Source organism: Xenopus laevis, chromosome 1L (assembly GCF_017654675.1).
Source record: "Xenopus laevis strain J_2021 chromosome 1L, Xenopus_laevis_v10.1, whole genome shotgun sequence".
In the NCBI taxonomy this organism is placed as follows: Eukaryota; Metazoa; Chordata; class Amphibia; order Anura; family Pipidae; genus Xenopus; species Xenopus laevis.
The window spans coordinates 196,736,930-196,751,440 of NC_054371.1; the positions used below are offsets into that span (position 1 = coordinate 196,736,930).

Here is a 14,511-nt window from a genome sequence, read left to right on the forward strand (position 1 = left end):
CTTCATTGCATGGATTACTGAAATTGAAGTTTGCAGCAAGGTTTCCAGATTGAGCACCACAGGAATATATACATAGAATTTTGTACTACTATATGTTTGACATTTTGCCCTTCTCTCACATCCATTAGATATGCAACACTTTTTGCACTGGTCTTACAGAAGTCTATGATGTAAATTAGTGATCCCCAACCAGTAGCTCGTGAGCAACATGTTGCTCCCCAACCCCTTGGATGTTGCTCTCACTGGCCTCAAAGCAGGTGCTTATTTTTGAATTTCAGGATTTTAAGAAAGTTTTGGTTGCATAAAAAATAAGTATAGTGCCAAGTAGAGTCTTCTCTAGGTTGCCAGTCCACATAGGGGCTACCAAATGGCCAATCACAGCCATTATTTGGTACCGCAAGAGACTTTTTCATGTTTGTGTTGCTCCCCAACTCTTTTTACATTTGAATGTGGTTCACTGGTAAAAAAAGGTTGGGGACCCCTGAATCATAAAGATCAATGGAATGGTGAGTCCTGAGCTGAGGTCCGCTAATTGATTCTCTAGTATTTTGGAATGCAAGTCTAGGTGGCCATTACCTTGACACTTTCAAAATATTTGTTTGTGGATTGCCATGTTCTATTGTTTCATCAGATAACCCAAAATATCAGAACTACAAAAAGCAGCATCCACCAAGAAAGCTCATCACTCACTATATCAACCATAACATAATTTTTCAGTATAAGAAATGACTGTATCTAGCAAGACCTTGGTGCCAGTAAAATCGGTAAAATAAACTGGCATAGTATTCCTACAATAGATACATTATAAAATATTTGTAGTATGCTATGCTATACCAGAACAGCCCCTGTGCACCCCTATGCAGGTGCACAAATACACAAGCACAACTACAAAGATCTAAAAGCTAAAAAAACACTTCAACACTATTGATAAAGTTACTTGTTCCTATTTGTATGTATGTATGTATATTTATATTTGTAGAGCGCTTCTTGAGGGCAAAGCACTGTACAGCAAAACAATAAATTAGTAGTAACAAACATGGGGTCGCTGCAATAAAAAATAAGTAACAATACTGTAAGTGCATCCCCCGTACATTTCCTACCATACATAATTATACACTGGGCTTATATAGGGCAATATAACAAATCTATTTTCTTTTATTAAAGTTACCTGGGCTTGTGTAATGTAATGTATTTGATGCAATATATACGTCCATTAAAGGGGACCCATCACCCAAAAAAATTATTCAAAATCCTATTTTATCACATTAGTCAAGCAAAATGAACTTTAATTACACTATATAAAATATTTGAATCTTGTTTCCTTCAGTCTGGGAACTCATAATTATAGCAAGCTGGCAGGAGCCATTTTGTGGACACTGTTATTAAGACAAGCCTTGCACCATCTCAGAATTTTGTTTGTGCACCAGAATGGGGGGCCCGATGTCCATCCCCATCCCTGGCTACACAATTAAATGATGAAGAGAATGAGGGAATTGGGGAGAGCAGTGACATCTAGGTAATGCGGAATGGAAAGTAAAGTAATTGTCTGCCCCGCCTCTATGCCTAGGCATAGAGGAGGGGCAGACAATATTTGATTGACAGCTGAGATTTTTAAATCTAGAACAGCTATGAATGCTTTAATAAAACATAGAAATTGGATTTCATGTTTAATTTGAAAATGACTTTTATTATACAGATTTTTGTGTCTGGGTGACAGGTCCACTTTAAACTTTAACTTCCCACTGTATGCAAATTAGCCAACACTAGTGCAACTTCGCTCTGCTTGCCGAATTAATGCTAGAGCCAGCATTCAGCCCCCTGGACGCAACTTCGCATTTTAGTGAAATAGTATTGTTGCTCTGCCTGCAAAGCCGTCGCTGACGAATTTTTTGGCGCTTAGTAAATTTCCCCCTAAATGCTCAGTGTCAAGGAGAGTAAGTATGGAAGACTCTGCCCCATAGGGTTTACAGTCTAAATCGGAGGGTAACTTACAGAGACAATTCGGAGGGATATATAAAAATATATAGAATTGCACACAAACTGCAAAGTAAAGGGTTCATGAATGTAGGGGATCACATGAGGAGAGGCTACTTCGAAGGTTCCCTTACTGATTTGTTACGCCTACACACTCAAGTGATACATGCCATTCCAACTAAGAAAAGGTGACACCCATTTATGGTGGACTGCTGAATCACAAGTATAGTCCCATGAACACCATTGGCAGTCTCCCACATTGATGCTGGAATTCTGGGAAGAAAATTGAAAACAGTATCATTGCAATAATTACATCCAAATAAATGCAGGGATATTCTAGAGTACATTGATGGATCTATAGAGATGAATTTATGTTTTACCTTCTGAACACTTGCATATATTATACATATCAATGCATGGTTTCCCATGCTAATGAGCACATTAATCTTTCTTATATGTCTGCAGGAGTCACTTAATTATGTGAACATCAGAGATTGGATCTACTTAAATTATGCAAAGCTATCTTACCACACATTTAAAATTATGCAATGCAGTTCAGTGCTATGTATTCATTTTGCTTTTCATTTCGATGCATTCTCTTTTTATTTAGAAGGAAGCAATTGGGGTAATATAATAAAATGCTCAAAGGCTGCACCAGTTTTAGTAACCCACACCAACCATCATATGGTGACCAGGTGACCAGTAAATGCCACCAGCAGAACAGTTTCTGTGGGTTATGGTGCAAACTTTACTTTTATTACTTTATTACTTTAGCCCATAGGAGTAGTGATTGGTGAAGAAATTCACGGCGATTTTTTAGTGAAACGTTCGAATTGCTCGATTTTTTTGTGAAAATGTTCAAAATTGGTCGATTATTTAGTGAAACATTAGAATTCCAAGATTTTTTCCTGAAAACGTTAGAATTTCACGATATTTTAGTGAAAACGTTAGAATTTCACGATTTTTTCGTGAATTTTTCGATTTTACAATTTTTCGCAAATTTTTCGGTGAATCGGAACGGGAGAAATTCACCCATCACTACATAGGAGCACTTTTGATCACACTGGAGAGGTTTCCAAATACTTATCCATGGCACCCTATAGCTAGAAATGATCTACATGACCAAGGTAAATTCACACAAATCAGATATTTTTCTTTAACAAAGCTAAGAGGTTTTAAATTAAATCAGGGCAGATATGAAAGGGATTCTGTCAGGATTTTTATTTATAAATTACACTTTTTACACTGCAAATAATTCACTCTACCATGTAAAATTTATTCCTAACCCAACAAGTGTATTTTTTTTAAATGTAATATTGGTGTGTAGGCTCCATCTCAGGTCATTTTGCCTGGTCATGTGCTTTCAGAAAGAGCCAGCACTTTAGGATAGAACTGCTTTCTGGCAGGCTGTTGCCTACTCTATGTAACTGAATGTGTCGCAGTGGGACCTGTATTTTACTATTGAGTGCTGTTCTCAGATCTACCAGGCAGCTGTTATCTTATATTAGGGAACTGCTATCTGGTTACCTTTCCATTGTTCTGTTTTTAGGCTGCTGGGGGGGAGGAAGGAGGTTGATATTACTCCAACCTGCAGTACAGCAGTAAAGAGTGACTAAAGTTTATCAGAGCACAAGTCACATGACTGGGGACAGCTGGGAAACTGACAATATGTCTAGCCCCATGTCAGATTTCAAAATAAATATAAACAAATCTGTTAGTTATTTTGAGAAATGGATTTAAGTGCAGAAGTCTGCTGGAGCAGCACTATTAACTGGTGCATTTTAAGCAGCCAATAATGGGAAACTGTGATTGCAATAAAATATACAGTCTGACCCTGTAAAGCAGTGTGGGGACCCATAGGGTTAATGTGCCCCAATGGCTTTAAATCCCTACACTTCCTGATCTCCCTAGTTGCTGGACAGATGCCCATGTAGCTAGTTGTAATTTGCATATCCAGTTATTGGCCAAGGGGTGTTGTGACCACTTCCTGTCACATTTTGGTATAATGAGTGAGAAGGGGTGGATCTTCCTCTTTGCTCCTGGTGTCTGACCCATTTGGATGTTTCCATTGAGACTGGGTACAGCAAGGCCCAGTAAAGCCAGTTTACCCTAGAGGGACCAGCACCTCTAGAGAGATAAGTCGGGGATCAGGGACCCCATGAATGAGGCAGTTAAATCTGTTATAGACTCTCCCCAGGCTTTTTCGATTATTCTACAGTGAAGGGACCACAGTGAATAGGATGTCAGGCGTTAGGTTCTCCTCCCTGACCACTCCACTGGGTGAGATTCAGACCACGTGTGAGGTATTTCTGCCTGGAGGGAAGTTGTACTGCCTTGACTACATCCTCAGGGGATTCATATACAGTTGGCTCTGATGTTCTGTCCTAGCCTGTGAATATATTCTGCAAATGCTTGTTGTAAGTCACCCTGTGGAACATTTGTCTCTGACAAATAAAATATTCTGTTCATGCAATGCAGTGCAGTGAATATGGCAGATAATGGCCTTCCCTGTATCACAAAGATTAAAACTAGAAAGGTCTGTAAGTTCTATATTTTGGGACTGGGAGGTGTATGCCCTTATGATAAGGCCAGTATATAGTTAGTGTATGGCTAGTACTAACATTAGATAGAATTGCATGATTGCAAAAAGCCTTGATGTCTGTATTGTAATGTAAGTAGCTGAAGCCACTGTTTAAGTGGAAACCATCTATCTATCTATCTGTCTGTCTGTCTGTCTGTCTGTCTGTCTGTCTGTCTGTCTATCTATCTATCTATCATCTATCTGTCTGTCTGTCTGTCTATCTATCTATCTATCTATCACTCCCTCTCTTTTTAAAGAGATACTGTCGTTGTTCAATTGCCCCCTTTAATTTCAATAATATTTCATTGTTAACACAAGCTGTAATAGTGTTCTATTCATTTCTTTCATCTGTGCATTTTAAGCAGCAGCGTGCTAAATGTTAATGAGCCATTCAGATAAAGGGTAATTGCTCCTGCTTTGTCTTGTGGGACAGTGGCTTCATCATGAGAATATATCTAGAGAATATATCTACAATCCCAGCCATAATTCAAGACAGGGTTTCGGTTGTTTACCAGAAAGGGCACATAAATTGCATACCAGGTTTACTCCATGCATACATAAACAATGCCCAAATTATTTGTTTTTCCCTAAAACTACACTACATCTCGATTGGTATGATGTAGATTGTAGCATTATGGAAGTCAGAATAGAATATAAACAGGATAGGCCTGACAAGAAGATAAGCTATAACAATTAATAACAATAATATTGAAGACTAATATTCCTTTTTTTTTGGTTTTCGGGATGACAAATGTTAATTCATTTTAGCAATACTTGGGAAAGTACATTTTCGGCAAATCTTTTCCTTTCTCAGCCCCATTAATTTGCACATTGATGTAAACAGATATTTTCAATGCAAATGAATCTGAAATGTGTGAATCAGTTCCATCCTGTATTGCTCATCTCTATGTTCAGGTAAAAACAAGGGAGTTTAACTACGGTAAGCAGACAAAAACATGGTTCCCAGGAAGACCTTAAAGATTTAGGATGAAGAATGGAATACAATGTCTCAAATAGATTACTAACTGCCCTGGCCCCTGGGAATTCCCTCATTGTCAATCAAGGTCAAGCAAATCAGCAGATTTTATTTATTCATATACTGTAGGTGTAATCATATAGATAGTATGGTGTACCATCCAAAGGGATATAGATATTTATCTTTATTTAATGCAGTATTTATCTGTGAAATATTAAACCCATACTGGAGTCAAAGAACATACTAAAACATCATTCTTATTCATTAGGTTATAAAAATAAATATTCAAAATAATCAGGATGCTAAGCTTGAATTAATAAATCATGATTCTAAATAAGGAATTTGAATCCTCTCAATAGGCACGGGAGATAAAGATATCCTGAAAGGGACTATAAATAGTCTACAAACCCTTAAAGGAACAGTAACATCAAAAACTGAAAGTGTATCAAAGTAATTAAAATACTGTATGTCCTGTTGCCTTGCACTGATAAAACTGACGTGTTTGTTTCAGAAAGACTACTAGTTTATATAAATAAGCTGCTGTGTAGCTGTGGGGGCAGCCGGTCAAGATGGAAAAAAGGAGTAAAGGCACAGGTTACTTAGCAGATAACAGATAAAACACCATTGTATACTACAGAGATTACCTGTCATGTTCTGTGTAACCTGTGCCTTTTCTCTTTTTTCCAGCTTGAATGGCTGCCCCCATTGCTACACAGCAACTTATTTATATAAACTTTAGTAGTCTTTCTGAAGCAAACACACAGCTTTTACCAGTGCATGCTGACAGTATATTATATGTTAATGACTTTAAAACGCTTTCATTTTTTCTTGTTACTGTTCCTTTAAGGCCAGCCAAATCTTGGACTAATCTGTCCCAACGTAAATTCTGTATGTCAGTGACTTGTAGTTACTACGTGCCCAGTGTGATTGAACCAACCAAGCAACTTGACAGTTTGAACTTTAATGCTTAATGGCATAAGTCTGAATGGCAAGAGTCTGCAAAATACTAAGGATCGAGTTGTGTCTTCCATGAAAATTCGAGCTTTCAAGTTTATTTTTTTGGTCAAAATTCACATTTTCAGGTTAAACACCCGCCCCCCCGAAATTGTTTGAGTATTTTTAAAAAAAAAACGATTATACCAGACCCTGAAAATAGAGTGAATTTAAAATACACCATCTAAAACCTATCGAGGTCATGTAGGAGTCAATGGTGGAGGTCCTTTAAACCATTTGAAGCATTAATAGCCTTCATGGTGTTCGAGGTTTTTTTTTTTTCGAGTTTTTGTTAACCCCCAAAAATCTGATTCGAGTCTTTTCCATCTGAGATTTTTCTTAAATTAGAAACCATTCGAGTTGTGAGTTTATTCGATTTCATTTGAGGTATCCAAAACTCTAAAACTTGATCTTTAGTGATGGGCAAATTTGTCGCAAAACATACTGAAGTCAATGGGCGCCAAATTATCTTGACACGTGTCAATTTCAAAACCCGCACCAATTTTTATTCGCATGCCTGTATTGTCCAAATGCATTAAATTCAATGGGCGTTCCAAATATTTTGATGTGGGCCAATTTTTATGCACGCGACTATTCTGACGCGCGCCCAGAATTTTTGGCGAAATGCGTAAGTTTGCAGCAAATTCACGCCTGGTGAATTTATTTGCCCATCATTATTGACCTTTAATAAATAGCCCCCTTAATGTACAAATGTAAAAGACCTCTTAGAAGCCTTATTTTTTTTTACATAATCTGTAAATATAATTTTCCTTTTCCTTTAATTGCAGGTGTTGTTTATCCATTCTTCCCGAGAATGGGGCGCTATAATTTGAATTTCCACGAGGCACAGCAAGCTTGCCAAGATCAAGATGCTATTATCGCCTCTTTTGACCAGTTATACGATGCCTGGAGATTGGGACTGGATTGGTGCAATGCAGGTTGGCTGAGTGATGGTTCCGTTCAATATCCAATAACGAATCCCAGAGAACAATGTGGAGGCAAACACACGGTTCCGGGAGTACGAAACTACGGCTACAGGGACAAAGACAAGGGCAGATACGATGTCTTCTGTTTCACCTCGAACTTTAAAGGTAGGATAAAAATAACTAAAAACTGAAAATCAACCCGGCACTTGTTAAGCCATGTTATCATCTCATTCCAATGATTATTTATGAGCTTGTTTTAATAAGTTTGAGTCAACAAAGGAAGTGTAATCGCATTAAAATAATTTGTCAATTCAACATGCTCCACCTGATTCATCCATGTGATTAACTATTAAATAATTTGATTTGTTGCATAATAATAAAAAGGAATTGTATTAACTAGTAAATATGATTATGTTAAAATCCCTCTTGGACAACATAAAGCCAATTAGGAAATGATCTGTTTATTGGAGTGTAAGTAAATAAACAGGAACAACCATATTTTTAGGAAGATTAACCAGAAATGAAGTTTCTCCTCCAATAATGTGTTTAATGCTATTAAAAGGCAGTGTAATGGCTTTCTCAGCGTAGCCATGCTTTACTGCAATTAATTGATAAGATGTTGTTATTTCTTGAAGCCATTTCACTGAGAGCCCAGATTTCTGGTGCAAGGAGAAGTTAATGTGAGTGTGTTGTTTCTATGGAGATTATTTTCTTTGCTCGGTGCTTCTCGTGCTTCAGACTTTAGGAACTGTTGTTTACGTAAGATTAGGAACATGTTTGAGATCGTTTGTGTAGTTATAATCATAGCCAGGAAGGCGCTAGCAATCTTATTTGTGTGTCTGGGGCTCAAAAGAGATAAACTTTTAAATACGGCCAATATAAAATAAACTTTTCTTATATCGCCTATGTCATATATGACATGAGCCAGATTTGGAAACATGTTCTTAGACTTCTATAATGTGTCTAAGATGAAGATCTTGGTGCACGCCAATGGCAGAACAACACAAATGACCCTATATTAGAGCAATTAATGACCTGAAAAGTGATTCTCCTTTATCATTAATTGCACCCATCATCATGGATGCTTGGTTTTTAGGGCAGAGACACACACTCAGATTCGGGAAGATTAGTCGCCCAGTGACAAATCTCTTCTTCGAGGCGACTAATCTCCCTGAACTGGCTCACGAGGAAACTTCGGGCGACTTCGGAAACCGAAGCACACCGATTGCCATCCCTCTGGCGATTTACATTCTAGCCGGCAGGATGGCAATCGGTGTGCTTCGTTTTCCTAAGTCCCCCTGAAGTTTCCTCGTGAGGTAAGTTAGGGTGTCTTTGGAAAATGAAGCGCACCGATTGCCATCCCGCCGGTGAATTACATTTGAGCCTGGCGGGAGCCAGTTCGGGAAGATTATTCCCCCAGAAGAAGAGGAGATTTGTCGCTGGGCGATTAATCTCCCCGAATCTGAGCATGCGCCTCTGCCCTCACAAGGAAACTTTAAGCAAAGTGCTCAGAGTGCCACCCCGCCGGTAATTTACATTCTAGCCGGCGTGAGGCAGTTCGGGGGGGGGTTAGTTGCCCCAAAGAAGAGGCGATTTATTGCCGGGTGACTAAATCTCCCCGAATCTGAGTGTGTCTCTCTGCCCTTATGCCACTAATCAAACATTGCATCCAAAAGATTGTTAAACAGTGATTGATGTTCAGTAAAACTCTATAGTGGTAGGGGTCTGGGTTTTTTTTGCACTTTTTACCCTGCCCCGCCATCAGTCAATTGCCCCTAAAGGGTCTGTTATACGTAACTGGTAAGAAAATGAACTCAAGTAATATATTACCACTAAGGAGTCTTTTATGCATAACTGATAAGAAAATGATCTCAAAGAATATAGATTGTTGGCTGAATTCTAAAGTTGTCCTAACCTCTATATTGAATCCAGGACCATATCAATCATTTTCATCGGATAATAACGGTGTTACCGCAACAAAATGGTTTGTGAGATATTGCCACTAAACATTGTCACCTAATTCCTAAAAACCTATAATCAGCAAAATAAAGAAAATCATTTTAGAAAGATCCCTTTTGGATTGGAGAGAAACAGGGGTATAGACACCAACACTAGGCCTGTTAATCTAATGTACACATTCATAGTGTTCCTTGGCCAGAAGCAGGGGATATTTTTGTCTATGGAGGCTACCAATAGAAAGTTACAGTCAAATGAATTATAGAATTGAAGGCCGAAAATCATTATATTGTTTTGGAATTAGTATCTTGCATATTTCCTTCCCTAGATGTACATGGAAGACATTTTCATTGGTTTCTCAAAGGGATACTGTCATGCGAAAAAGAAAATTTTTAAAAAACGAATCAGTTAATAGTGCTGCTCCAGCAGAATTCTGCACTGAAATCCATTTCTCAAAAGAGCAAACAGTTTTTTTTATATTCAATTTTGAAATCTGACATGGGGCTAGACATGTTGTCAATTTCCCAGCTGCCCCAGGTCATGTGACTTGTGCCTGCACTTTAGGAGAGAAATGCTTTCTGGCAGGCTGTTGTTTTTCCTTCTCAATGTAACTGAATGTGTCTCAGTGGGACATGGGTTTTTACTATTGAGTGTTGTTCTTAGATCTACCAGGCAGCTGTTATCTTGTGTTAGGGAGCTGCTATCTGGTTACCTTCCCATTGTTCTTTTGTTTGGCTGCTGGGGGGGAAAGGGAGGTGGTTATATCACTCCAACTTGCAGTACAGCAGTAAAGAGTGATTGAAGTTTATCAGAGCACAAGTTACATGACTTGGGGCAGCTGGGAAATTGACAATATTTCTAGCCCCATGTCAGATTTCAAAATTGAATATAAAAAAATCTGTTTGCTCTTTTGAGAAATTTTTTTCAGTGCAGAATTCTGCTGGAGCAGCACTATTAACTGATTGATTTTGAAAAAAAAATTTTTCCCATGACAGTATCCCTTTAAATTATTTTTAACAGTATTACCAACAGTCTTCAATATGTTAGATTCTAAACTATCCATTTAAATAAGTAATAATATCTATCCAACATTTCTGATTGTTGCATCCTGTAATTATTTCAGATAATGATAGGGTATATATCTGTTGCCTCTCATTAGGCTATGAAAGACTTTACACAAAACAAAAAAATATCAGCTGTCACCAAATCATTAATACTTTAATTCACAGCTACATCCATCTCCATTTCTGTAAAAGCTTAGCAATATATAATGTTCAAGTACACATTTCTACTAAAGTTATAAATTTCTATATTGTACATGTTCTCCATTGAAGTGGAAGAGAACTTCCCACTTTCAGTTTAATGTATTTATTGGAGAGATGTGGTGCTCAACATGTTGCAGATCACCATGGAGCTCTAAAATGTTTTGTAAACTAAATACTAAAATCCGTATTTATCTCATAATATTAATAAAAAAAAGCTTGACCAAACTCCCATACCCGATTTTATCTTATTTATTTAAAAAAAATCTGGATTTAATCCGATCATGAAAAAACTCGATAATATGAGCAAAAACTCGAATTGTGCACATTTTTTGGGCTTTTTCCCGAATCACTAAATTTTTCTTATTTTTTCCCAAAAAACCCCAAAAAGTTGGATTTTAAGGCATTTTTGCAACATGGGTGTATAATAAATTTCAAGTTCTTTTTTACCTAAAAATTTGAGTTTTCTAGTGAAAAAAAGATAAAATTCTTGAGATTTCACAACTTGACCTTTAATAGAAAAAACCCTAAGGGACTGATTTATCAAGTTTTTTGCACTTATGCTCATGAATTTGAATTAGGGTTGACCAAACTAAAATAATCAATTTTTATTAAGAGCAAAAAGTTAAAAAAATGTGAATGTAGAACCGTGGCATCTAAAAGCTTGTGAGTTCATATAGAAGTCAATAAGAGTTGTCCTAGACAAAATATGTGATTTTTTCAAATTGTTTTTTTCTACTTTTTTTTTTAGACCCTTTAAAAATGGTGAGTAGAATATGAATTTGAGGAGAGTTTTTTTAGATTCAAATCTTTTAATTGATAAGAGAGCCTTTGAACTGCTATTCTATTACTGCATACTTTGTTTGTTAGAAAGGTACAAAGGGGTTACATGTTTGAGCTGCCAGTTAGTTTTACTGTCTATGGCCACAGACAATGTCTGAGATAAAATGCGGTTAAAATGTATGCTAAATTCTTTTGAATGGTAATCTACTGTCATTTATGAAATGGGAATGTATAGATTGAGTGCAGGCTATTAAAATTCACTCCATTCTATCATTCAAGGTGCACAGTGTGATAACTGTTTAGACTGAGACTTTGCCCTATCAGTTAGAATTGATGAAATCTTGAGCGTAATTCAGGATGGATACAGCTATATGGATGATGTATTTATGTAACCTGAAGATAAATGAATGTCTATGAACATAGATATCATCATCATACCATGTGTTGTCTATCCAAGTTTGGTGCTTTATGTTGAATCCTTATAAGACACCATCTGTGGTTTTTGTTATTTCATTTTGCACACACTTTGTATTAAATGTTGTATTACTCCTCTCTTCACTCTATTTTGCCACTCCCACATATTTACTTCTGCAGATAATATATAGGGAGTCTTTATCGGATTGTCTGAATCCATCTTTAGATACCAGCTTGCAGATCAAATCATGGAGCACACATTTTATCATTTCTATGTATGGCTGGAGTCTTAAGAGATTATTGATTTTCTTTACTGATTCCTCTGATAAAAATGTTATGCTAATCATACACATAAAATTTATTCTGTCTGCCATGGAATATAAAAATGCAAAGCACATGGGTGCAGAACATCATATATGTCTCATCATAATCTGTGTTTCTAGCTTTGTCTCTATAAATCCCCCTGCAGAGAAGCAAAGGCCCTGACTAATTGAGATTGATGCAAGCTAAAAATGACTAATTTGTATCAGTTGTGTTCCAAGCTCACTGATATATCAGCAAACAAACATAATATTAGAAGAGATCAGAATTTAACTCTCTCTAGAGAGTTATGGCAGCAGTGAAGGAACATTTGCCCTTCAGCCCTTTTACAGTTGATTTTATAAAAGCAGCAAAGCACCAGAATTCCTCTCTGTTTCATTTTTGGGTTGGGTTTAGGGTGAAGAGAAAAATGTAAATAGAATTTAGCGCTTTGTTTCTAATGCACATTGCTAACCTCCACAGCAGAATGAGTGCATAAGAGCGAATATATGTTTCCTTGAGGTCTAGTAATCTAGGGCAAACAATTAATGACTGCATTTTCTAGTCTACTGTTTAGAAGACAACATGCAAATGGTTACTAATTCTACAACATAATTTGTAGGTGTTCAATTAAGCCATTACTGCACTTTCAGTGCTGCCCAATCCTAAGCAACAGTCTCTCCTACATATCTGTTGTCTATCTTTTTCAAATTCGCGTGTTAAAAACCAACCTACCACCCAACATCTCTTCATTTCTGCCCCATGTCATTGTTAGATGTTGAGAGGACTTGATGGACAGCCAGCAATGTATGAACCCATTCCCTTTATGTATTACATATGTATTCTTGAAATTCATTGTACTTCATCTAACGATGAGTTTTTTTCCCTAGGACGATTCTACTACCTAATCCATCCAACCAAACTGACTTATGATGAAGCTGTACAAGCCTGCATCAACGACGGAGCCCAGATAGCCAAAGTAGGCCAGATGTATTCGGCATGGAAACTCCTTGCTTATGACCGATGTGATGGTGGCTGGTTGGCCGATGGCAGCGTCCGTTATCCTATCTCAAAACCAAGGAGACGTTGTAGCCCCAATGAGGCTGCAGTACGCTTTGTAGGTTTTCCAGACAAAAAGCACAAGTTGTATGGTGTTTACTGTTATAAAGCATAGAACTGCACAACAGTCAGACACAGATGTCCAATGTGTATCCTTCTATCTGCTGTTGAATCACAATTCACTAAGGACGGTGGGAGATGTGGTTCAACAGCAGCTAGAGCCTCACAGGTTGGACATTGCTGCCCAGACAGCACAACAGTATTAATAAATAACCATTAGGAACATGTGAAAGATGTATTTTCAGTATGAACTCATTCAAGCTATAACAACTGTGATAAACCTTTTTACTTACTGTACAAAGCCTTGTCATAAATACCTGCCATTTGCATTGTTTTTTTATGATTATCATTTTACTTTTATAACTCATTACTTGGATTAAAAAGAAAAAAAAACAATCTCACATAATTGCTAGGGATGGGTCCAATGCTTAAAGGGACACTACTGTTTATAAGAGAAATGCTGTAATATTCACAGATATTATTGCAGAGGTTTCCATAACTTGATGGAACAGATTACCTGGAACCCTCCCCATGCTCAGAATTACAGTTCATGACAGGCTCTTACCTACCTACATTCCAGATTTTAAAATTAGGACATTTTAACTGTGTCACTAATGAGAAAGACCATACCCAGTTATACTCAGTCAAACCCAGTCCTCACAAACTCCTCCCACTTTTAGGGGCAGATTTACATATGGTCGAATATCGAGGGTTAATTAACCCTCAATATTCGACTGCCGAAGGTAAATCCTTCGACTTCGAATATCGAAGTATTTATCGCAATTCTTTCGATCGAACAAAAGATCGAACAAAGTCGAAGTTGAAGGTCGAAGTAGCCAATTCGATGGTCGAAGTAGCCAAAAAAAAAAAACATTCGAAATTCGAAGTTTTTTTTATTCTATTCCTTCACTGAGTAAATGTGCCCCCAAGTGTTTCCTGCCGATGTTCGGGGCTTGCCGTTCAGGACAGTTCCACCAAACTACATACAGCTGGGAGGTAATGGGGTTGGGCATCACTAATATATGCTTGAGATTTCTTTTGGGTACCCCCAACAAAACTGATCCTTGTGTCTCTATGCAATAGGACCAGGGATGTTAGATTGTAAGCTCCACTGGGTAAATGGTGAACAATCACTGTAGAGAGCTATATAACAGGTTGGTGCTATGTAAATTAATAAAATAAAATTCATCATGTGTGTTCTAAGCAGGCAGGGGGTTCCTGCATAGC

General features: G+C 37.4%; 1 protein-coding gene across 1 annotated transcript in view; it reads left to right on the top strand.

Annotated features, from left to right (window-relative positions):
- Window positions 1-14,042, top strand: part of hapln1.L (hyaluronan and proteoglycan link protein 1 L homeolog) — an 88,338-nt gene extending 74,296 nt beyond the window's left edge. Inside the window, exons 4-5 of the mRNA XM_018264767.2 lie at window positions 7,313-7,615; window positions 13,056-14,042. Of these exons, the coding sequence (XP_018120256.1) occupies window positions 7,313-7,615; window positions 13,056-13,339 (587 nt within the window). The 3' untranslated portion in view covers window positions 13,340-14,042. The remainder of the gene's footprint in view (window positions 1-7,312; window positions 7,616-13,055) is intronic.
- The last annotated feature ends 469 nt before the right edge of the window (window positions 14,043-14,511 follow it).